General features: G+C 40.6%; 1 protein-coding gene across 2 annotated transcripts in view; it reads right to left on the bottom strand.

Annotated features, from left to right (window-relative positions):
• Positions 1–8,879: 8,879 nt before the first annotated feature.
• The window catches only part of side-VII (sidestep VII), a 761,931-nt gene continuing 744,857 nt past the window's right edge, over positions 8,880–25,953 (bottom strand). Inside the window, exons 12-14 of one of the 2 annotated variants that reach the window (XM_065226466.1) lie at positions 20,533–20,841; positions 20,182–20,462; positions 8,880–10,180 (exon numbers count right to left, since the gene is read on the bottom strand). In XM_065226466.1, coding sequence (XP_065082538.1) covers positions 9,650–10,180; positions 20,182–20,462; positions 20,533–20,841 — 1,121 coding nt within the window. In that variant the 3' untranslated portion in view covers positions 8,880–9,649. The remainder of the gene's footprint in view (positions 10,181–20,181; positions 20,463–20,532; positions 20,842–25,953) is intronic. The other variant, XM_065226467.1, reaches the window with a different exon arrangement.

Here is a 25,953-nt window from a genome sequence, read left to right as displayed (position 1 = left end):
AAAGCTTTTCTCTGCACGGTTGTTCTGACAGTTCTCGATGAAGACGGTAACGAGCATTCCGCTCGAGCACTCATCGATTCTGGATCCCAATCCAACTTCATATCTAAAAAGCTCGCTCGTCGTCCGAGTCTGAAACCAAAACGAGTCCATATCCTCATCACTAGGGTTGGGAATTTGGCGACCACAGTTTCACAGCTGGTCTACGCAACGATTCGCTCACGAGACGAGTACTACACAAGTGAATTGGAATTCCTAGTTCTTCCAACCCACTTCCGGGCAGAGACGTGGACATCTCCCATTGGTACATTCCCAAGACTGTTGAACTCATCGATCCCAACTTCAACATCATTGATATGATCTTGGGAGTTGACCAATTCCATGAGTACCTGAGGAATGGTAGGATCCACCTCAACCGTTGGTCATCAACGCTAATCGAAACTATCTTCGGTTGGGCAGTTTCAGGCTGGTAAAGAAATACTCCACGGATCCCTCTACGCTGTTTTACCGCAACCACCACCCACAACCTAGATGGAGAATTTCTGGGAAATTAAATCCATTAATACCGGTCGAATTTACTCGACAGACTTGTGATGAGCTGTACCAAGCTACTACGACCAGAAACGCAGAAGGAAGGTATGTAGTCGTTCTTCCAAAATCTCAGAATCCCCATATTCAACTCGGCGAATCTAGAGCTATCGCCGGACGAGTATGGACGAGTACCTAAAGCTCGATTCAAAGTAAATCTGGACGCACGGTTCAATACACCACCGTGCCCCTGGTGGTTGGAACAAAAAACGTTTGACAGGCATTTGTTGATGTTTAATTGTCGAAGAAGTTGATGAAAAGTTTTTCTCGATTGATCGACGCATCCCGAAATTACGGATCATGGAACTTGAGAAAAGAAAATTAACTGTGCACAAACATCTAGAGAACCCTTCGTGGTCTGCCTCAAAAATAGCAAAAGTGTCAAAATTCCCAAAGTCAACGGTGAGTCTTGTAATCAAACGTTACAAGGATACTCTGAGTGTGGACAGAGCACAGCGCATCTATCATAAAAGTGGCACTAGGGACAAAGAGCTGAGGAGAAAGGTGTTGAGGTATGTGAAAAGCAACCCAGGTGTCTCCATACGTGATTTGGCAAAGAAATACGATTCCAACTTTTCCACCGTTCGTAACATCCTTTCAAGAGAAGGTCGAAGGTTAGTCGTTTTGTGCCAGTAAACATCCGAATCGCTCCCTGAAACAAAATTTAGTGGCCATAAACCGAGCACTATACGAACGAGTTTTGACAAAATTTGATGGCTGTATTTTAGTGGATGACGAAACATATGTCAAAATGGATTATAAACAAATCCCCGGACGAAGATTTTACCTAGCAACTGGTCGTGGGGATGTCCCTTCAAGGTATAAATTTGTTTTTGCTGATAAGTTTGCACGGAAACTAATAACTTAGCAAGGAATCTGCAGTTGTGGCCTTAAAACCAAGGTTTTCATCACATCTCACACAATGACATTAAAGAGTGTCTGAAAAAGCGGATTTTACCCTTCGTTCGGCTACACAAGACCAACGTTATGTTTTGGCCGGATCTAGCCAGCTGCCACTACTCTAAGGAGGTACTAGAATGTTATGCTACAAACAATGTTAATTTCGTCGCCAAAGAGATTAATTCTCCGAATTGCCCTGAGTTCAGACCGATCGAAAAATATTGGGCAATTGTCAAGCGAAAACTTTGAGGATGCGGTAAAGAAGTGACAAATGCACAACAAATGCGTTTAAAGTGGAATAAGTTCGCCGGTACAGTGCCACCAGCGACTGTGCAGATCATGATGGCATCGATCGCAAGTAAATACCCTTTTGTTTGACGTTTTGATCAACCGTGTATGGTGTTTAATTCTTGAGCTATGATCACTTGAATGCGTCCAAATTTACTTTGAATCGGGCTTTATGACTTGACCACATGAGACAACTTGAAGATCCGATAGATGATTCCCTGATTCACTACTACTTGCCGCATCACCCGGTGTTCAAGGCCAGCAGGATTACGACAAAGGTACGGGTCGTATTCGATGCCTCCTGCCACACATCATCCGGCAATTCCTTGAACAACATTCTCCTTGTTGGTCCAGTCATGCAAGAGGATCCAGTCCATAGAAATACGATTCCGGACGAATGCAGTTGGAGTCGTGGTGGATGTAGAGAAAATGTGCCGCCATATTGGAGTTCTACGCCGATCGCTCATCCGAATCCTCTTCAGAAAAAGACCAATAGATCCCACCTCCACGTTCGAGCTTCAGGCTGTTACATGCGCCACTCAAACCCTTAGTCCAGCTTGCCGTATATTAATAATACACACGGCCTTTGAATCAGACTTAGATATAAGTTTCGTTTACTCAAATTAACAAAAACGCAGGTCACTCAAAAACAGAGTCAAATTGTCTTGGAATTTCCTCAAAATTCTGCGGGATTATGACAAAAATCGTGATAAATTTTTCTCAGACTACGAGTATATTTTTAGACTGATTAAAATGATCTCCGATTTTCTTCATATTCGAGCAGATTTTGGAGGAAAATCAAGGAAGGTGCTCTCAGTCTATGAGTGAACTGTATTTTTGCGAATTTGATTCAACGGAACTCAAATTTGAGTCGGATTCAACGGTTGTGTGTATTGTTTATATGTTTGGCTAAAAAAAGGACACATCTATCTAATACCAGCGCTGCGTTGAGTAAACTTCAAGATAAGCAAGGGCAGCCGTGGCAAATCATTTACATTCGTTTGGTTCATTCATTTACATTAATTTGCCTCAAACTTTTTCATATCAGACTTTTGCTGTAGTTTGATCAATTTGGGCACATGTGGGAACTTTTTCCATCTCTTTTTATAGTCACTTAAACACTCTTGGGTCATTCATACATGGTCCGGGGATGAGCTTTGAACTCGTGACTTTGGCGTCAGCGGTATGGAACCACTACGCCTGGGACGTCCCCATGCATGTGGGAATTAAATTAAATTCAAATTAAATCACCTGCAAATATTTATTTCATGCATCTGTAACGAAGGACATTCAAAAATATCGTCCATCCTGATGATTCCTGGAAAATTATTTTACTGTAAATGTTGAAATATGATGTGCAGACCATAAACATTTATTGATTAATGAAATATTTTAACAAGCACAAAACCATCCCGATAAGCTTCGTTCCCACTTCTGGATTCAGACAAAAGGAATTAATAATTGCACGTCCCAGTGGCAAATTATGAAAAATCACTCCAATTGTTTGCCGGCAGATTTGTATACCCAAAAACACTGTCGATGATGCCACGCAATGGTTACTCCCTTGACGGCATCGGGACAGGCACGTATCGGAGCCGTGCGAATCTGTATCTACTACGAAGCTCTCTACCTATGGGCGATTGCAGTCAGATCCGGTGGCAGAATGAAGCCGAAAATCACTCTTTTCCATATTGATTAATTTTTTAAAATGCACATACACCGTCGCACATACACCGGAAAAACGATTGCACAAACATGGCACGTCTGCTCAACCACCACCGCCTCTGAGAACGAATGCAGCAGATTTTTGCAATTGCTTTTGATGTCGTTATTCTGCGACCAGGTGTCGAAGTTTGGGGTCATCAAAAATCATACCAAGCGTGTCCAGCTGTCACCGACTGCCGCCAAAAGCAACAGTCAGATTGGATTTTTGTTTGTGTCCTTGCACGCTGCTCCCACTCCTCGATAACATATTAATCACTATAAATGACATTTTATGATACATTGTCCACTAGTTGAAGGAATGAAGCATTGTATGTTCAACTGAACGATAAGGTATTTCAATATTGATGACCAAGTGGCAACGGTGGCAGCACATCTCGAGCAGAAACGAGTATCTCGATACCATGAATGGGTATGGATGGGCATGACATATGAGGTAAGATACAAAAAAAAATGTTCCACAAAACCATTCCAACACTAAATTATGCAATTGCAATGCCAAAACAATACCACACAGGTATTCTTTTAGCATCCAAATATCAATTATTATATACAAAGTGTTTTGCATGCAATTTTTTGTTATTATTCTTTGGTATTTTACCTCTTATGTCATGCTGATCAATACCAAATTTTGGAATCAGATCAGAATTAGGTATTCATATGTTATGTTTTCCTGCTCGGGATCACACGCACAATCATGTTTTTTATCAACAAAGGTGGCAAGTGAATTTTTGATTTTTAATTCCTTGATTTTTTTGGTTTTTCTGGTATCTTCTATAAAAAATCCTGATTTTTGAACAAAGCTTTAAATCTATCAGTATTTCATTTTTTTTTTTTTTTTTCTTTATTTTAGAGATTTTTAGCCATAGGCTAGTTTATCTCTTATCAGTATTTCAGATTTCCTTACATGATTGTTGTTTTCAATGTTTTCTTTTATATTTTATGTGTTGTCATGCGAATAAGGTCTTCAACTCGGTCTTCAAGGAACAATTTTGGTTCAGTGTTCGAAAATCCCAAAAGCAGCTGTCAGTGACGATTGTCAATTTCGGCCAAATGCTAATTTTACTCTGAACTGGCAATAAAGTCTGGAACGCGCAAAAATTTGTCAACTTCAAATTAGTGTATTTCCGTTGAAAATGCATTTAAAAAAACCTGAAATTCTGCATTTGGAAGTTGAATCGTTGCTTAGATGAATTTTCACCGTTTGCTCTCCAGTTTTTAAAATGACGCCCAAGCAAGAGAAGCAGCGTGTCAAAATTTTGCTCGCGCAGCAAGAGAATCCGACGTTCTCCCACGAAACTTATGTGAAGGAGGATTTCAAGCAGGTTCTGGGACAGGAGTTTTATACCGCATTAGGAAAAGGGAAGGTGGCTGAAATTTTCAAAACCATCAAACTATCGAAGTTCCCGAAGAAATATCTCATCTAGCAGGCCATATGCACGTGTGGTCTGAAAAGCGGAATTTTCATTACTACGGGAACAATCAATCAAGAGATCTACGTCCAGGAATGCCTGGAAAAGCGGCTGCTACCATTCCTAAAGCAACATAATAGACCTGTGCTGTTCTGGCCGGACTTGGCGAGCTGCCACTATGGGAAAAAGGCAATCGAGTGGTACGATGCGAATAACGTGGTTGTGGTACCCAAAGACCACAACCCTCCCAACAGGCTAAATAGAACTCCGCCCTATGGAACGGTATTGGGCCTTGATCAAACGGAATCTAAAAAAATTAATAAATCCATGGAAATCGAGCAGCAGTTTAAATCTAACTGGCGTTCGGCGGCGAATAAGGTCGATGAGACCACTGTGCAAAATTTAATGGAGGGGCTAAGCGGAAGACACGGCAGTTCGTATTTGGCAAACCAAAAGAATAAACGAACTTTTTTTCCTTTAAATATATGAATTGAACTACCAAAAGAGAAATAAGAAGACTTTTGTGATGTGAATTTTGACCGAAAGAAACGATTTTTCTGTCGACCAATTTTTGCTCGTTCCAGTCTTTATACAGAATTCCCGACATTTTCCTGGTTTTCCTGGTTCACTTGTCACCCTGAACCCATCACACTCACGATCAAGCTTAGGATAGAATAATAATAAACAAGTTGTGAATAAGCAGCCGTTCCACCATATTGCTGTGAAAAGGAATCTGGGCTCATTGAAACAAATCTCCTGTTTTTCATTTTTTCGTAGAACAACGCACCATCTGGACAATTGGAATTAATATGATTGGTTGCAAGTGAAACATTGTAAAACAAATGCTTTACTTAGAAATTTATGTAATGTAATATTATAAAGATTTAGGCCGACATTGAGGACATTAACCTTTTATACAAAGCTGGAAATAAGAGGAAAAATGCAAATGGCATAATAGAGAATCGCCTGTTTATCAAAAAAAAAAAAAAAAAACATGTTACCTATGGATGGATAATAACTAGGTAGGTCATGACTTTTAATACACATTTCCTGACAATTGGTGAAAGGTCATTTGGATTCAAGCTGCCGCACGGGTAAGTTGGTCATTCATTAGCTGCGTCGTGGGTGATTTGCCCATAATTAATATCGGCGGATTTTCACACTTCTGGCGATCCTGCCAGGAGACAAACCTGGAATTTGGGAGACCTTTGATAGGGCAAATCACCCACTTGCAAGGAAAATAGGATAAGAAAACGACCGGGACGGCCGTTCTGAATGCGAGTGAGGACGGATTTGCAAAAATCGTTTCCTCGCCGTGGCAAAGACACAGGAGAGAACGCGACCGGGACGGCCGTTCTGAGAAAACGAGTGACTCCTTCTTAATGCTGCTAACAGAATTGTGAAGGTAACCACACCGGAGGTAATGGAGCCCTTGACGGAGCCAATCTGAATCGCGGTATTTATAAACGCGATCGGAACCGCCAGCAGGGGATAAGTATGCAATTCCGGCAAAACCAAGTAAGGATGAAATTTATGAAGAAACAACAAGCAAATACAAAGAGAAGGTAGTAATCAAACGTTGGCAACCGGTATCTAGATCCTAGATACGCATTTGCATGCTGCTGGAAATTATTTGATGGACGATGAGGATAAACGGATTAAAAGTAAATAGTTGAGAGCCATGAGAATGAAGAAGAGCAGCACTATTTATTTTTGTGTTGTTAATGAACAATCTCAGTGATTTCCTGGATCTCCTGAATATTTATTAGGGTGTTCAAAAGTTCAAAACCATGGACGCAGTCGATTGACTCTCCCACCAAAACATGTTTAGCAAACTTAGATGAATTTAGTACCCAAAAGTTAAGGCTAACACAAGGAAGTAACTGAAGGTCTATTGCTGCTTCTACTATCGCCAGTGGGAATTTTAGGTCGAATCCTTCTTGATTTCTAGGTTGTAGCATTGTCCGAGTATCATGATGATAATGTAGAGGTACATTTTCCACTTGCCGGGTGGGTCATAAGTACAGGTTTCGGAAAACGTCTACCAGAATGAGACACGGTAAGGAAATTTCTTGTCCTGGATGGACAGCTTCTGCCATCACTCACCCTTCTCCTTCTCGTGGAGGAGTTGAACTTAATGGTTGGCAACGGTCAACGTATACTGGCTAATCATCGTTAAAGCAAAAGGAATGAATGTTGTACAAAGAAAAACTTACATTCGTGTTATTTGATGCACGTTTTACTTTTTAACAGGACAGGCACAGTAATTACCCTCGTATATACTATGCAATATACACAGATATAACTCGTCCATAACCATCCATGAGAATTCGGCAATGTAAACAAACAATCTCAAAAGTCATAACTGCAGGGTTGCCAAACTCATGGGATACTGAGATCGACAGCTTGATTGCCACACTTCGGCACACTCGACCCAACGCTTGCCACAGTTTTCGGCACAGATAAAGTTCTCGGTACAGATAGAGGTGTGCAGAGTACCCCTTGCATATGATAGTTATTTGATAATTTTCTTTTTGCTCGAATGTTATTCTCCCATTTGTATTGTGTGAGAGAGACGACGGTAGAGCATGAGTGTATGAATACAAACAGACTGTCGCGCACGACAACGAAGCGAGTGTAGTAAAAAACGTCAACCGTTTCAACCCCTGTGTCCAACAATGATCGCGTTGAGGCTTTGATGCAGATATTGTCCGAGTCGAACAGCAGATACTGTGATCTGGTTCTAGACTACTGTGAAAATCTCCAGTCAATTAACGTTGTCAAAGTGATTTTTAATTCTAGACGCAGCCAATGCCGCCGATGTTGCTAGAAAAAGATACGGCGATTTGTTTTTGCTTGTATGAAAAAATGGGAAATACTGGTTTTAATGTAAAAATTAACACTGGTGGTTCAACACATATTTGCGGAACACAACAACAGAATATTTTTTTCTCTGATTACGCTAAAAAAATGGTAATATAATCAACTCTCCATACATTTTTTTACTAGCATTATGCCGATAGAAAGGTGGGTGGCGCCATGATATTAGTGAAATTAAAACTGACAGCATTCAGTGATTAAATATCATTAATTAGTGTTCAAAAAAAAAACTTCCATAACTTTTATATCGAAGGACAGGGAAGATATGAGATGGATAATAACTAGGTAGGTCATGACTTTTCATACACATTTCCTGACAGTTGGTGAAAGGTCATTTGGAGTCAAGCTGCTGCACGGGTAAGTTGGACATTCATTAGCTGCGTCGTGGGTGATTTGCCCATAATTAATATCTGCGGATTTTCACAGAACCCATTGGTTCATATGAATTGTAAAAGACAATGTGCATGAAACTAAAAACTTTTGTATGAGCTTGGATACTTAATGGATACACGTGGTTTCTGATAGACTTGATTAAAACTCCATTCATGATTAACTACTTTTTGTTATTCCTGCGACTAAGAATCACAGCTCATGGAGACTTCAGATCCTCAATTCTGGTCTGCATTCCCAAAAATAAGTTTCCGGAAGCGTGTTCTATATTCGCAGCAGCAAATTTCGTCTTTCTCTCTCTCTCAATCGAATAAACAACACCGTCCTCATTCCTTAGAACCATTTCCAGAGAAAATAATTTACTTCATTAACCAGCACCGACCGCTGGCTGGTTCGGTAGCACACTTCCTTAGGGGAACTTTTGCAGATTTTTTTCCTTTTCACTTGGTACATACTGATTTGCCAACCAGTCAGTGCAGTCAACTTCCGGGCTCATCGTTAAATTTTATTTTCTAGCTAAAACTAAATTAACTCTTCTTCGCATTTTCCACTGATTCCTCCCGGAGGTTTTCCTATTGTGAAAGAGCTGGGAAAATGATGATGGCCAGTTGCCAACAACAACGCTTCCATCTGCCTGACAACACTCAAAGAAGAGTCTCCAGCACGCCCAAACAGTTGGAAGCATCTCTCCATCTCCAGCTCCATCTCCACCCTCCAGCCCTCTGGCTATTGGGTGTGAAATGCGAGAGATTCGTTCACGCGAAATCAAATCAGGGGGAAAAAGTTTTCTCGTCGCTCTTCATTTTCTGCTACGCTCGTTACTTTTTTTTTCAGCGATTTTTATATACATATTTACAGGAAAGATTACGACCTTGAGTTTATTCGAGTTTCTTTCTTCCGTGCTACCTCCTGCGCGCACTGGTATGCGAATCTGGGGCGCAGACGGGCGGATTGGTCATAAACTAGATTATTATTTACAGATTCCTCATTCGCTCATTGGATGATTTTTCCGCATCTTTTTACGGATCAACCCCGGCATTAACTGTACTTAATGATCCTTGGCTCATTTTGCTTCCCGCTAGCTTCCCTCTTGCTTTGTTTAATCCACACTCAAAATTGAGCATATCGATTTAATTATTTCACAGCGTTCATATCACAAAATGATATAATGGTAAATAACATCGTTATTCTCGTTTCTCTGTCGCTCATCTTAGAAAACAGTTAGAAAACGAAAACAGAAACGTAAAGTGATCACCGGGGAAACAGTACCCCTCCCGAAGAACAAAGAGATACGTTCTCGGAGGGAAATATTTGGATTTCTTCGTTCTATAAACAGTTTCGGTAGCGTTCGTTATTTTAACAATTTCTAATTATTGTTTAAGTCTTGCCTCGTTCCCTAGCTTCGCACTGTCAGCGCATTCGGAGAATGAGCCTCACAGGGCCGTATCACCGACCCTGTGAGATTCCTATAGTCATACGGTGCTTTCCCGTTTTACCATGAGCGGCGTATCGGCTGACACGTCCTCCTCTGGTAATCCGATGCACACGCGGGTCCTCGGCTGTGGTCCTAGATGCTGCATAGCTATCGTGGAGGGTGGAGGAGGTACCGCTTGCTGACTGCTGGTCACCGAAATGGCCGTCATGTTTCGCACCCCGGCGATGGTTCCCCCGTACGAGGGCCAATGATGTGCACCGATAGGACCGGCAGGATTGATGGCACCGCCACCGGCACCCGGTGGGTGCCTCGGAAGGGTGCAAGTGACGTGCGATGCTGTCGTGAACGTATTTGGCACATGACTCATGGACACATTGGTCACCGAATTGGCAGGTTGGGGTACGCCGTTCCTAAGGGTGCAGTAGCCCAGGCTCGTTGTGTGATTGTTGTGCAGAGCCATCGTTGAACCCATGAAGTTTTGACTCTGCGCTGTGGTGGTCAGTAGCAATCGGCTCGGACTGCTAGTGTCGATTGTGGATATGTGCTGTCGACGTCGGATGTACTCCATCTACAGAAAAGGAAAATAACAAGCGAGAGAAAAAAATGTTTCAGCAGATTTAGGTAAGATAAAAACTAGTATGGGGGGAGAAAGTGCGGGATTTCCAGGGGACGTCTTCGTGAATTAATACACCTTTTATCACCAGGAGGTAAATAAAATTATTTAGCGCTCATTTTTTCTTTCACATGACATTACTTCATGACGCTTAAAACTTATTTCGGCGAATTTATGATCCTTTTTATTTTAACCTAGGTGCTCCAGTTACTACAGTTACTTACCAGCCTTCATTGTTATTATATATATCTAAGTGTTTTTACATTGTTCCTGCCTTGGAAATTCAGTATTTCAAACAGGTTTTTTAAACCTGCATGTCAGTATAACAATTGAAATCTTAAAACTAAAAACTAAAACTAAATCTTATCTAAGTATAAAAGGAATTAATCGTTGCAATTTTGGATTACAACGATTTTTGCCTGAATTTATTAATTATTTTGTTGGACATTTGTTCTAAAGTCTCAACATTCGAAATTCTATGTACTTCGGTAGTACTTTACCAAGGAGGCAACTTCAAAATCATCTTCAGAACTTTGTTCTGAATCATTTGAAGTGCTTTTTTCCTGGTCGTGCAACAACTAGACCATATTGGCACAGCGTAAAGCATAGCTGGTCTAAAAACTTGTTATAATATTAGAAGTTTATTCGTCAGGCAAATTTTGGAAGTCCTGTTTATAAGAGGATACAAACATTTTATAAATTTGTTTGACCAGGAAATTGGAGCTCCGTTCGTAGTGACTTTGTGACTACTACTGGGTTTCAAAAAGGAAGCTCTAGGCTTATGTGGGAATATTATAAGTTGAGTTTTGGAAGCGTTGGGAGAAATCTTCCATTTTTGTAAATAGCAAGAATTTTTTTTTAGACTTTTCTGCAGTCTGCTGCATATAACACGAAGACTTCTTCCTTTAGCGGAAATGCCTGTGTCATCAACGAACAAAGATTTGTGGCAACCCTGAGGCAAATCAGGGAGGTCCGAAGTGAAAATGTTATACAATATAGGCCCAAGAATGCTACCCTGAGGAACTCCTGCTCTAACAGGTAGTCGATTGGATTTGGAATTTTGATAATTTACCTGCAAATTTCTGTCAGTTAAATAATTTTGAACTAATTTCATAATGTAAAGTGAAAAATTAAACTTTTTCAATTTAGCAATCAATTCTTCATGCCAAACACTGTCGAATGCTTTTTCTATGTCTAGAAGAGCAACTCCAGTTAACTGGCCTTCAGATTTGCTCATCGCGAAATCCAAACGGCACATCTTCAACAATTGAGTTCGTATTGATGTGAAGCATCATTCTATTCAAAATTATCTTTTCAAAAAGTTTACTAAGAAACCAAACTTATTGGACGATAGCTAGAAGCATCAGCTGGAGTTTTATCCGCTTTCAAGCTTGGTACAACTTTTGCATTTTTCCATTTATCAGGAAAGTATGCCAAGTGGAAACATCTGTTAAATAATTTTACCAAGAAAGACAAGATACTCTCTGGGAGGTTTTTGACGAGGATATAGAAAATTCCATCATCACCTGGAGCTTTCATATTATGAAATTTGTTAGTTATAGATCTTACTTCGTCCAAATCAGTTCTCCAGGAATCATCAAAAATATTTTCCCCAGAGAAAATATTCAGATAATCCCGAGCAACCTGATTTTCAATAGCACTAGTTAGACCCAAACTGATGTAATGGTAACTCTCGAATTGCTTTCAAGTTTCTGAGCTTTGTCTAAATTTGTGATGAAAATTTTACCACCTTCTTTAAGGGGAAGTTCACCGCTTCGAAAAAAATAATTACGTTTTGATTTTTCTAAAAATATTGAAAAAAAAGTATAAAAAATCTAAAAAAATCACATTTTTTCTAATTTTTTAAAGAAAATTCACGTGCAAAAACATGTTTTATAATAGTTGAAGATGCTAATTTCAAATAACAGACTGTAGTGGTAATTTTTATACGATAGATGGAGTAGATGAAAGCAGTTTTATAAGTCATTATGGCATAAAGTTGGACTCAAAAAACCACAAAACATCAACTTTTCGGTTTTTCTGAGAGTCCAATTTTTTTCATGATGGGATAGAAAAAAAATTTTCTTCCTTAGATTTTTGGCAAAAATCTAAGGAAGAAACTGATTTTCTTGGAGTTTTGATAATTTTTCCCAATATTTTTAGAAAAATTAAAAACGTACCGAAAATATTTTTTTATTTTTGGGCCGGTGAGCTTCCCCTTAAGCGCTGGAATAGGCTTTTGAGGTTTTTATCAAAAATTTTGTGAGTTTCCAAAAGGGTTTGGAACTCGGGTCTAATTTAGAAACACTATTTTCAAAAGTTTCGTTCCTCAGGGCAGAGAATCGCTTTTTAATTTGTTTTTGCAAATCCCGCCAGATAACTTTCTTGGCAGGATCGCGTGTTCTTTGAAATTGTCTCCTACGGACATTGTTAAGGCGGATCAAGAGCTGAAGGGCTACAAAATGGTGAGTGACAATCTGGAAGGAGCGATATACCTAGCTCCGGTCCTCACAAGTTCCTACCTCACGCCTCCACGAGTCATATGATCACAAAAGACTGCCAGCTGAAACATGGACACAGTTGGTTGGCGTAGCCTGGGCAATGTTGTCAATCCGAGAATAGCAGAGTGAGGAGGTGCGACGCGAACACTGGCGCGGTAACCATAGCACGGTGATAGAGGAATTGCTTCGCCAACCCGAGCGTCTGTGCACCATGGAGGTGCGGCTCAAACAGCGTCTGACTGGCATCCAGCGGCTGAATAAGAAATGCTCTTCCCCGGAAGCTACACCTAAAATGGCAGCCCCATCACGGCGGATAGGAGGCCTTAGGCCAACCACCTACTGTCTCTGAAACCTTTACAATTGTTACAGAAACCAACAGAGAAAGACATCGAACTTATATAACGGCAACGACTTTTAGCGCAAAACAACGGACACGAATTGGATCATGGAATGTATTGACGTTAGCCCAGCAGGGTAAACTGGCACAACTCGCCAACGAGGCGCAACGCATGAAGCTAGAAATCCTGGGACTGAGTGAAGTTCGTTGGCCAAACTTTGGAGAACACAAACTGCCGTCGGGACAGGTACTACTATACTCTGGTATTCGAGGTGAAAACGCTCCCCGCCATCGTGGAGTTGGTCTCCTACTTAGCGTCCAGGCAAGTGCTGCGCTCATCAAGTGGGAGCCTGTTAATGAGAGGATAATCGTTGCCAGATTTAGAACACGGGTTCGTAACCTTACCATAATCCAATGTTATGCGCCAACCGATGCTGCCGAGCTACAGGACAAGGAGAATTTTTACAGTCAACTGAATGTCGTCGTGGATAAGGTTCCAAAGGGTGACATCAAGATCTACACTGGCGACTTCAATGCGAAGATCGGCTCCGACAACACGGACTAATAGCGTGTCATGGGACGCCATGGTCTCGGCGAAATGAGCGAGAACGGGGAGCTGTTTGTAGAATTTTGGGGCAATAACGACATGGTGATCGGGGACTCGCTCTTCCCCCATCGGCCAGTGCACAAAGTCACGTGGGTTTCCCGTGATGGACAAACCGAGACGGAGCCTTCTTGATGTCCGGAATAAACGCAGCGCCGACATCGCGTCTGACCATCACCTTCTAATCGGTGAAATCCGCCTACGCATGGCGCGGATCCAGCGACGGGAGGAGAGACTCGGGCGGCGGTTCAACACACGCCGACTTGAAGATCCAGGGGTAAAAAGGTCTTTTGTTCATGAAATTGAGACTCGAGCTGCGGACGTTCCAGAAGGTGGCAGCGTAGAAGAACAATGGACGGCCATCAAGAATGCCTTTAAAGAAACAAGCGAGAACAACTTGGGTGAGCTGCGCACCCAGAGGAAAGAGTGGATCACAGATGAAACCTGGCGGAAGATTGAGGAGCGTAGAGAAGCAAAAGCCGCGATAGAGCGGGCGAGAACCAGATGAGCCAAGAACGAAGCCCGTCAACGGTACTCGGCTCTAGAGAAGGAAGTCAAGCGCTCTTGCAGACGGGACAATCGAGCGTGGGTGAACTCCCTGGCCGACGAAGGGGAGAAAGCCGCAAACACTGGCGATATACGCCTCCTCTACGATATCTCACGACGCCTGAGTGGAGCAAGGATGAACCCGAGGATGCCAGTGAAGGACACGACTGGACAATTGCTTACCGACCCCACTGACCAGCTGAAACGCTGGTTTGAGCACTTCGAACAACTTCTTCAAGTTTCGACGCCCAACCAGCCATCAACATCTCGGCATGATCCGCCTAGGGTGCGGCGCATCACTCGCGTCAATTCCGAGGCCCCATCACTGCAGGAGATTGAAGCAGTCGATCGCATATCAGCAGAGATGCTCAAAGCTGACCCCATGCTATCCGCACAAATGTTGCATCAACTATTCTGTAATATCTGGGACACCGCGACTTTTCCGGCCGACTGGATGCAGGGCATCTTACTGAAGGTCCCAAAGAAGGGGGATCTGACTGTGTGCGACAATTGGCGAGGCATCATGTTACTGTGTATTGTTCTCAAAGTTCTGTGCAAAGTTATCCTGAATCGGATACAGGAGAAGATTGACGCGACTCTCCGACGGCAGCAGGCAAGATTCCGTGCCGGAAGATCTTGTGTGGACCATATTATCACGCTCCGCATCATCCTGGAGCAGGTCAATGAATTCCAAGAGTCCCTTTATTTGGTATTCATTGACTACGAAAAAGCTTTCGACCGTCTCAATCACGAGAATCTGTGGGGTGCCCTGAGATGCAATTGAGTCCCGGATAAAATCGTCAACCTCATCGAAGTGCAGTATCAGGCTTTCACGTGCAGAGTTCTGCATAACGGAGCCTTGTCCGACCCTATCCGGGTAGTCGCTGGTGTGAGCACAACGGCGCTCTGATATGCAGAGTAAGCTCAATGACTTAGCCGAACGCTCCTCTGCGGCGGGTCTCACCATCAACGTCAACAAGACCAAATCGTTGGATATCAACCCGGGCAACCCTTCCAACTTTACGGTAGCGGGGCAAGCAGTGGAGAAGGTTGAAAGTTTCCAATATCTTGGCAGCCAAATAGCGTCGGACGGCGGGACCAAGAGCGACATAGTTTAATGTTTTTACATTCACTGCGGCTTTCGGATGAAGAACGCGTGTACCTCGTTAGGTGTCAAAAATACAATTGATTTATTTTAAGTCATAATTCCTGCTCGAAGATACTTGGACATATTTTAAGTATATAAAGAACGCCAATCAGCGTGCAGTGATGAATGAGAAAAAAGAGAGAGAGAGTGTATGGAGAAGGCATATTGAGCATATCGTTAGCACACGTATTTCAAGGTTGATTGGGTCGCATCGGATATTGCCCTTTGCGCTGTGTAAGCAATTTGGATGTGGGAATTTATATTTTCCCAGGTGATTGAAAATGCACTCGCAGTGAATGTGCAGTAACTTAATATTTTCTGATTAATTGAAAGTAGCTGATAGGTATAATTTGGTATGCTACAATAGGTGCACGAATCAAGAAGGCTGGGGCTGCCTTTGCGAGTTTACGAAACGTATGGAGATCCAACCAGATAAGTCAACGCACCAAAATCCGAATTTTCAACTCGAACGTGAAATCTGTGTTATACGCCAGCGAGACGTGGTGTGTATCAGCGGAGAACACTCAAAAGCTGCAGGTCTTCATCAACCGATGCCTGCGGTATATAATTCGTGCCTGGTGGCCTCACAACTGGATCTCGAATGCCGAGCTCCATCGTCGATGTCATCAGAAGCCGATAGCAACAGAAATTCGAGAGCGAAAGTGGAGGTGGGTCGGCCACACAGTTCGACGGGGCGGAAACGAAGTCTGCAAGCAAGCGCTGGATTGGAATCCGGCAGGACATCGCAGCAGAGGCAGACCCAGGGGCTCATGGCGGCGGAGCCTCAATAAGGAAATTAAGCAAGTCGATAGGAATCTGACCTGGACCCAGGTCAAGGCAAAAGCGAGCAGCCGCCCAGGATGGAAGTCTTTCACGTTGGCCCTTTGCACCGCTGGTGGTGCACAGGACCCTTAAGTAAATCAAGAGCTAAAGCTCATCGTCTATTATAATTGAATCGAATTTAACCTCGCATTTTGGTAATGAGGCAGCTCTTGCTTCAACTATAGAAGTAGTAAGAGATTCAAGAGCATAATTAATTTCATCTTTGGTTTGCAAAAGAATGTTTGGATCGAAGGTAAATTCCATAAATGTTCGATATTGCTCCCAAAAAATCTATGGTAATTGAAAGCAGAACTGTTGGGATGAGAAATTATTTCTTGGGTTATTTCAAAACTTACTGGAAGGTGATCAAAACTGAATTCAGCATGGGTAATCAATTGGCTACAAAGTTAACATGAATCAGTTAAGACCAAACCAATAGAAATAATTTTCTGTTTGATTCGTCTATGAACAATGATGGCAACGCCACCACCTTCTTCATCAAGACGATCATTTCTATAAATTTTCGTCCCTTTTAACCTTATGGTCAGGTTTAAGGAACGTTTCAGCTTTGACGGCAATATGCACATTATGAACTCTCAAAAAGTTTAATAGCTCGTCTTCATTATCTTTAAGAGATCGAGCATTCCAATTTAAAATTTATAATGCTTTAAAATCCATTACTGAATTTCAAAGTCATGACAATATTGTTCGCAAATTTTACTCCAGTTTGAATAGCATCAAACATGGAGTTAGATTTAAGTATATCAGAAATCATGTCAATTAGTGATTTCTGTAAAAATCCATTTCAGGAGCAGTAATGCTTCCTAAGTCAAAATTTTCAAAATTTCCGTTAGAATTACGTCGGCGGGTATTTTGATTTCTACCCGTTGTAATAGCAGCATTGGTAGCTCCATTAACCCGCTGAACATTGTTAGCAGCGGGGGAGTAGGTATAGATGAAGAACTTGAAGCAGGGGTGATATTTGTACCTACAGGTACGAATGTAGAATTTGTTCCTCGCTGACCGTTGCTATCAGCAGAGGAATTTGTACCTGTGCGGGAACATGGAGCGTTTCCTACCAATCACTTAGAAAGAGTTTGTAGGATCCCAAAAATTGGATTTCTGTTTTTCACCACAATTTGAACATTTAAATTTCGTAGGATCTTCCTTCACAGGGCAGTCATCCTTTGCTTGAGAGGAATCACCACAATTCATGCATTTAGCTGGCATGTAGCAATTTTTAGACCGTGACCCCATCCCTGGCACTTACGGCACTGAGTGAGGTTTTGGAAATTTCCTCCAGTCTTCCTGAAGTGTTCCCACTTCGCTCGGACATGGAGCATAAGGCTAGCTTTTTCCAAGGCCTTAAGGTTGTTTAGTTCACTAGACTTGAAGTGAACTAAATAAAAATCATAAGAAATCCCTTTGCGTGAATTGTCAGGACGGGATTTCATTTTCATTTTGATTACTTGGAGTGGCACAACTCCAAGTAATTTTGAAGTTCATCTTTGATCTGATCCACCACTGGGCAGTCCTTTCATGACAACCTTGAATACACGTTCAGTGTTGGTGTCGTAAGTAAAAAATGTATGCTGCCTCTCAGTAAGATAGGGGAATTTACGTCTTCTCGGCAACCTAAGCATATAGCCTTTTTCTCTAAGGAACGCACACATATGCAGTATTGGTTTATTTACAATCTTTTGCTGCCAGCTGCTCTAACAATTTCTGTCGAAAGAATTATCAAAAACTGTTTTGAAACGCTTTTACAATGCTCCAATCTTCTCTAGTGAGAGCGACTATTGTTGGCAACCTCTTTTTATTCGGCAACCTTTCTATTTGAGCTGCGTGTTAAACAGCTGTGTTTTCATCGGCAACTCGAAATCAGCAGTGCGTGTGTTTCATTTCAAGAAAACCCTGCTAGATTGCTTTTTCTCAGTGGTAAACATATAATCAAATTGAAGCTGAAAGCCTAATGAATAGTTTTAATGCATTCAGCGAAGTGTTTTCTTAAGAAAATCCAGTGAAATTACCGTTTCAATTTGGGTTGCCGAAAATAGTCTGTCATGCCAAAGCCGTCATTTCCCCTACTTGAACAGACATTTGAATCCGTCCAAGGTTTCAGGCAATACACGGCATTCACCCCGACTGTCAATTTGCAGTGAAAACTTAAATTTCACGAAGTTCAAAAGTTCCGTGCAAAGAGCATGGAAATTGGAAGTGGTTATCACAATGGAGGGAATCTTTTTCTTCTTGCCATTAAGCCGGGAAAGCTTACTAGAATATTTCCTGGATGATGGATCATTCTCATAATCCGTGAGCAAATCAAATTGATTGCTCAAATTAATTTCATCAGAAGGGGGATCAATAGTTTACCCTTTTCTTTTGCGCTTAGGCGGCAGTAAATTTATATCCAAATCGACTTCCAAGCAGATTACTATAAGAATTTGAAGGATCGAAGAGGAATTTTCCAAATCGACATCCAAGAAGGATTACCTCGGGTAGGGCCCAAATAAGGATCGAAGAGCAATAAGAGTTGAACAAGGTAGAAATTTTACAGGTTGAGCACTGAAAAGTGCTGTTTAAATTTGTTGTAGCTTTAGGTAGCAGTACCACTTCCTTCAGCAAAAAGCAAATACATCCGCACGGCAAGATAGCACGATGCGGACTGTGAGATGATGACTGTTTATAATCATCATTGTGAACTGATTGACCTGAATATGCCCTCAACAGAATTAAAAATATATTTTAGAACCCTGTGAAGTCATAGAACATATGTCTCAATGTAAATATGTAATCTACGAGATGATTGATTGACGAATAAATGAAATAAATCAATCAAACGAGCAGAAATAGGAACCCTAGCAGCACACTTGTCACTTAATAGTAGTTGTTACTTGTATGCACCTTATTTCAGTCTCAATCAAGTTGCAGCAACCTATTTTGATGGATGTGTGTTGCTTGGGAAGGGATGTCGGTTACGCGCTCGATTAATGTTTAATCGAGTAGCTATAATCTTTACGATTGATCGTTAATCTAATAATTGGACTTTTAGGCATACCTAAAAATAGTGTTATTTCATGTTTCTGATGGTCCTTCGAAAATGTCGAACAGCAGAATTGCAACCAGCAAGAACCAAAAGCGGTGCGATCCTATTTTTCATCGCTATGACAACGACTGAATTAAGGGACTTAGAAGCAGAGGAGTGAACTACTATTTCTACTATGCTCTTCTACCATCCAGAACAACAAACGTATCAATGAATGTGTTGACCGTCGAGTTATTAACGAAACAGAAAGTCAATGAAGATAATCGATCAAAATCAATTGCACCCCTGCTTCCAAGTTTGGTTACAAGATTACAACTCTGAAAAGCTTTTTTTTGGTCGTTGGGGGCGTGTTGTTCTGAATATGGCTATGTGTGTGCAAAATGTTACGCAATTGTATCCTCTTTATTCGCACACGCCCGACGATCGGAGACAAATGCCACCTCAAATTGTTTCGTCTACTAACGACTCTCTGATGACTGTGTTGGGGAAGCAGCATATGCATGTACGTAATTGGTGGATTTGTTAGTTATTTCGACGCTTTTGGACAACTCTTGACATTTACCACTTTTTCAATTGTTTATTTTTTTTCGAAAGTCAACCGTTAGAAGCATTGTTATCGATTGGTGATAAAGCTATTGAAATTGTTCCAGGGGCAGCTGCGCTATTAACGTTCAAAATCTTTCATAATTTCGTTACATGTACAAAGTTTACCCCCATATAGAAATCACAGACGTAGTCCTACGTCAAAATATATAGGGGAAATGCATGTCGATCGCAGATAAACCGTAGAAAAAATATGTTACCTATACACATATTTGATGATCACCACAGGAAAGGAGAAAAATAACCGCGCCAATATAGAGTTGAGTGTAATATGTTGTTTTTGGCGTATTTTGCTTATGTAAGGAAGTAAAACAAACCAATCGCCCACAACTTTTTCCTATTGCACTCACCTGATCATCGGAATCCATCGTATCCGGAATTACATCCGGATTCTTTTCGTCGCTTTCGTTTCCGTCGTATTCCTTACTAGCGACGCTTTTATCACTCGGCCCGGGGGAAGAAGTTCTCACTGTTGTGCTCTGTGCAGTTTCCTTATTTCGTCGACTGCTCGCCCCGCAGGGAAATTTCAATGCCAATACAATGGCGCAGCTCCCAATCAGAACAGCTGCTCCCAAACCGATGGCAATTGACATGGTCGGTGTCAATGGGAGAGGTGCTTTGGGTCGTTCTGCTAGTTGAGTGAAAAACAAAAATGAAAATATTTTTAAACTCCTATAAAATCATTGACCTTGCTAATGTACCTTTCTCTGAGTTCATTTGTTTTTCCGGCAACCTCTGAGTTGCTGCACTGATCACGTACGGTTCGGATTTACCTTTGGAGTTAAAAGCGTACACCGACAGTTGGTACACAGCGCTAGGGTGCAGATTCGGTACTGTGAATCTTGGCACCGGAGAGGTGTTGTTAAAACGCACCTCCTGTGTGTGAGTGTCCCGAAGCTCTAGGAAGAAAGACTGTGCCAGTCCCCCGTTGAACCCTTCAAAACACCTCACGTTTAACGATGTCATGGAAACATTGGCCAAAGTACAGTTGTGCACCTGATCTGGCCGACCTGAAAAGATAAAACAACCAGATGGTTTGAATTGCGTCGAGTTGTTTACTTTGCTAGTACTCTCCCACCCACCCCCTGCGTCAAAAAAAAAGCATTTAGCACAGACAAAATAATCACTCCGGCAAACGCCACAGTAGATAGCACAGCACTGGATATAAACAAGATGCATCCTTGGGTCACAAACAAAGGGGAAAATATGCTTGTGCTGAGTTGTCTTCATTTGTTCAAGGGATAAGAATTTTCTCATACACACTCAAGCTGCATTGAAACGTACCAACAACTCATTTGAGCACGTAGGAAGAAGCAACCCAGATACAATTAGTCCCTTTAGAGTTCCAATTCCATTTTTTTTTGTTAATTCTGGTGCAAGCTTTGTTCTTCTGTGCAGTATGTGTGTCAGACCTTTGACCTTTTATTTGCTCGCAAAAGTTCTTGGTCATATGTTGGATTGTGGACATGAAATGTCTGATACAGAAGAGGTAGTATAATGGACTATGGACCAGACATTGAAATTTAGTGACAAAATCTAAAAAGTGGTTTCAAACCATTCGGTGTTTTTCTACTACCCGATATCAATTCTGGGGTCATACGATGCTTGCAAAAAAGCATGTTCGTACCTTTTTTTTAGTGTACATCCAAATTGATCCAGTAGTTTTCAATCGGATAGTTTTGTAATCTTGTTTTGTTAAGGGTTAATATTCTTTGTTTTAAAATATATATTATTTGAAAAATTAGAAATGCTTCTATTGATTTCATTATTTTTCTTGTAAAAATAACTATTATTTTACATGCACTAGTTAAAAGTGACGATATTCGCAAATAGTCGACTTGAAACCAATCCATGGTAGTAGCCTAGACTTTAATCACCAATAGTTTCTACGGATATCTGCAGATGAAGTAAGCAGTATAATTTTAATCAAGCATATATTTTGAAGCTTTTCATAATTTTCTCCAAAGTTTGTGCATTAAACCATTTTATTCCTTAGCCAAAGTTGGATTTTTGTGCTTCTACATCTACATGAACATATCGAAACTTAATGAAAAACATTATGTTTACCATATTTTTTTATTTAATTTTAATAATTCGAAAATTACAGGCTGTGAAACTTTGGCGCCTTGCTCATTTTTTCAAGATGAACAACTTTTTCCAATACATCATGCTTCCACAATGTTAGAGTAAAAAGTTACCATCTATGCGGACGAGTTACGAACTATCTGCTTACGCCGATATACAGTTTTCAGTATAGCGAGAAACTTATTCGAAGTTAATAAGCCTTGGAAATGCTTCGTTTAAAAGCATTGTTGGCCCACTGTGCAATGCTTGTTGATATTGGAAGCAGTGTTGGAAGTCAAAGGAATAAACATATGTTACACATGACTAATGCTTTGTTCACATAGACGAGTTATAACCATGTTATAAGGCTAACTTGATATATTTTTCTATAATAACAATTATTATAACATGTTATAACTCTGTTATTTGATCAAGGCATAAGTGGAAAAATGGTTCAAGGCAAGTAAAGCATTAAGTATTAAATTAATAACACTTAGCAACTCAACAAAGCAAATTTGACTCTAGAAGCCACTTACACTGAACATATTTTTTCGTTAATTCTCTTTCGCCCGTTTCGTAAAAATAGTTTTCGTAGATTTAACAAATTTTTCGTCCAATGTACCAAACATTCGTATTGCCTATCCTCTGACACAATGCTAATCATCTGCATTATTCGTATAATACACGAACTGAATTTCGTACTGAACAGCTGGCTGCTACTCTTCTCGCCTTCTCGCTCATTCACATTTCTGTTGTTCCTGTTGCTGATGGCGGTGATATGATGGTTGCAGGTGTAATTTCAATGGAGGACCAGAGGAAAATGACTAAGCACAGAAGTGAATGGAGGCTGGTCGCCAATTATGTAAAGTGATGAAGCAATTGATATTTGTAAGATTTTGCCCCGTTGATAATACGGAAGACCAAATTATTAATTCAATTCAGTCCGCATCGTGCTCTCTTGCCGTGCGGATCTATTTGCTTTTTGCTGAAGGAAGTGTTACTACCTAAAGCTACAACAAATTTAAACAGCACTTTTCAGTGCTCAACTTGTAAAATTTCTACCTTGTTGTACTCTTATTCCTCTTCGATCCTTATTTGGGCCCTACCCGAGGTAATCCTTCTTGGATATCGATTTGGAAAATTCCTCTTCGATCCTTCAGATTCTTATAGTAATCTACTTGGAAGTCGATTTGGATAAAAAAAAATACTGCCTAAGCGCAAAAGAATACGGCAATCTCTTGATCCTCCTTCTGATGAAATTAATTTGAACAATCAATTTGATTTGCTCACGGATTATGAGAATTTATTTCCATTTCGACAAGCCAGTGTAGACTACATACAATGATTATTACAATGTTTACTTACATACTATGCATTAATTCTATTCTGTTTTAGCTTAGTTTGTATTTGCTGCTTAGACATAGTGATGTCAATAGTTCCGCAATGCAAATTGTATAGGCGCATCATTCGATTGATTGGGCTATTTTTTGCATAGTTTGTTCTGTACGATGTTTCTGAAAATAAATTCCGTGTTCTAAGATATCGACAAGGTGTGTAAAAATTTAATTGTGCGAGAATTTCTGCCGAATCTATGCGCATTGAAATAATGTCGTTGATGAAGAAAAGCATTGCAAATTGGCGGCGCTCCTTAAGTGTTTGTATATTGATGAGCATGCAGCGCGCTTCATAAGATGGTAATGGAAATGCAGTCCAATTCAATTTACGTAAAGCATATAAAAGGAATTGTTTTTGGACAGATTCTATGCGTTCTTCGTGTATGGAAATGTATGGATTCCATACTAGGTGGCAGTATTCCAGAATTGGCCTTACATATGTGGTATATAAAAGCTTAATAGTGTATGGGTCTTCGAAATTATGACTGAACCTTTTGATGAAGCCTAGCATTCTGTTTGCTTTACTAATGATAGTATTATAATGTTCTATAAAAGTTAGTTTGGAGTCTAGGATTACACCTAGATCTCTTACAATTTTGCTTTTTTCTACTATTTGGTTGCCTAATGATATTTCAATATGCGGTGTTTCAATTTTTCTGCTAAATGCTATTGCAGTACATTTTTTTACGTTCAGTTTAAGTAGACTTTATGATCCATCATCCAGGAAAAATTCTAGTAAATTTTCCCGGCTTGATGCCAAGAAGGAAAAAATTCCCCCTATTGTGATAACCACTTCCGATTTCCATGTTTTCACTGCAAATTGGCCGTCGGGGTGAATGCCGTGTATTGACTGAAACCTTGGACCGATTTAAATGTCTTCTCAAGTATCTTACTGAGAAGCTGCACACATTTTTTACTTACGACACCAAAACTGAACGTGTGTTCAAGGTTGCCATGAAATGACTGCCCAGAGGTGAATCCCTAGATCAGATCAAAGATGAGCCGGCAAAATTACTTGGAGTTGTGCCACTCCAAGTAATCAAAATGAAAATGAAATCCCGTCCTGGCGATTCGCTCAACGGCATTTCTAATGATTTTTATTTAGTTCACTTCAAGTCTAGTGAACTAAACGACCTTAAGGCCTTAGAAAAAAACTAGTCTTATGCTCCATGTCCGAGCGAAGTGAGAACACTTCAGGAAGACTGGAGGAAATTTCCAAAACCTCACCCAGTGCCGTAAGTGCCAGGGATGGGGCCACGGAACTAAAAATTGCTACATGCCAGCTAAAGTGCATGAATTGTGGTGGTTCCTCTCAAGCAAAGGACGACTGTCCTAAGAAGGAAGATCCTAAGACATTTAAATGTTCAAATTGTGGTGAAAACCACAAACCCAATTTGTGGGAATGTAAGACTCGCAAAGCGATCCTACAATCTCGTTATAAGCGACAGGAAAGAAACGCTCCACGTTTCCGATCAGGTACACATTCCTCTGCTGTTAACAACGGTCAGCGAGGAACAAATTCAACATTCGTACCCGTAGGTACAAATATCACCCCTACTTCAAATTTTTCATCTATACCTACCCCCTCGCTGCCAACAATTTTTAGCGATTTAATGGAGCTTCCAATGCTGCTATTACAGCGGGTAGAAATCAAAATACTAACCAACGGAATTCTAACTGAAATTTTGACAATTTTGACTTAGGAAGCATTACTGTCTCTAAAATGGAGAATTTTTACAGAAATCATTAATTGACATGATTTCTGATATGCTTAAATCTAACTCCATGTTTGATGCTATTCAAACTGGAGTAAAATTTGCAAACAATATTGTCATGACTTTGAAATTTAGTAATGGTAAAGCATTAAATAATTTTAATAGGAATGCTCGATCTCTTAGAGATAATGAAGACGAGCTATTTAACTTTTTGAGAGTTCATAACGTGCATTTTGCCGTTATAACTGAAACGTTCCTTAAACCTGACCATAAGGTTAAGAAGGACACAAATTATTTCATTTATAGAAATGATCGTCTTGCTGGAGCCTGGTGTTGCTATCATTGTTCATAAACAAATCAAATATAAAATTCTTTCTTCATTTGAAACCAAAGTTTTTGAAACTTTGGGAGTTTCTGTTGATACAAAATTTGGACAACTTACGTTTATAGCTGCCTATTTGCATTCCAATGCGTAGGCCAGCAAAAGAATTTTCTCAAGGGTGACCTCCAGAAACTCACCCGTCATAGGTCTAAATTCTTCATTATTGGGTGGAGGCGAACCAGCCCCAGGCTGAAAGCCTCCCTAATAAAGATAAATAATAATAATAATTCATTATTGGTGATTTTAATGCAAAACACCGCTCATGGAATAATGCTCAAAGCAATTCCAATGGTAATATTCTGTTTGATGATTGTTCTGCATGTTATTACACTATTCAATATCCAAACAGCCCAACATGTTTTTCTTCAGCAAGAAATCCCTCAACTATTGATTTGGTCTTAACTGATTCATGTCAACTTTGTAGCCAATTGCCCAACTAACAATTTTAGCTGCAGATTAGCTTATACAGCCAAAAATTGGCTTATACATTTTATTTTTGCCTGTATAAGCTAGTCTGCAACTAAAATTGTTTGTTGGGTGGTTACCCATGCTGACTTCGGTTCTGAT

This window comes from Ochlerotatus camptorhynchus, unplaced genomic scaffold, assembly GCF_037179485.1.
Source record: "Ochlerotatus camptorhynchus isolate MF236.1 unplaced genomic scaffold, CSIRO-AGI_Acam_v1.1 ptg000251l, whole genome shotgun sequence".
Classification (NCBI taxonomy): Eukaryota; Metazoa; Arthropoda; class Insecta; order Diptera; family Culicidae; genus Ochlerotatus; species Ochlerotatus camptorhynchus.
This window is presented reverse-complemented; position numbering and strand designations above follow the sequence as displayed.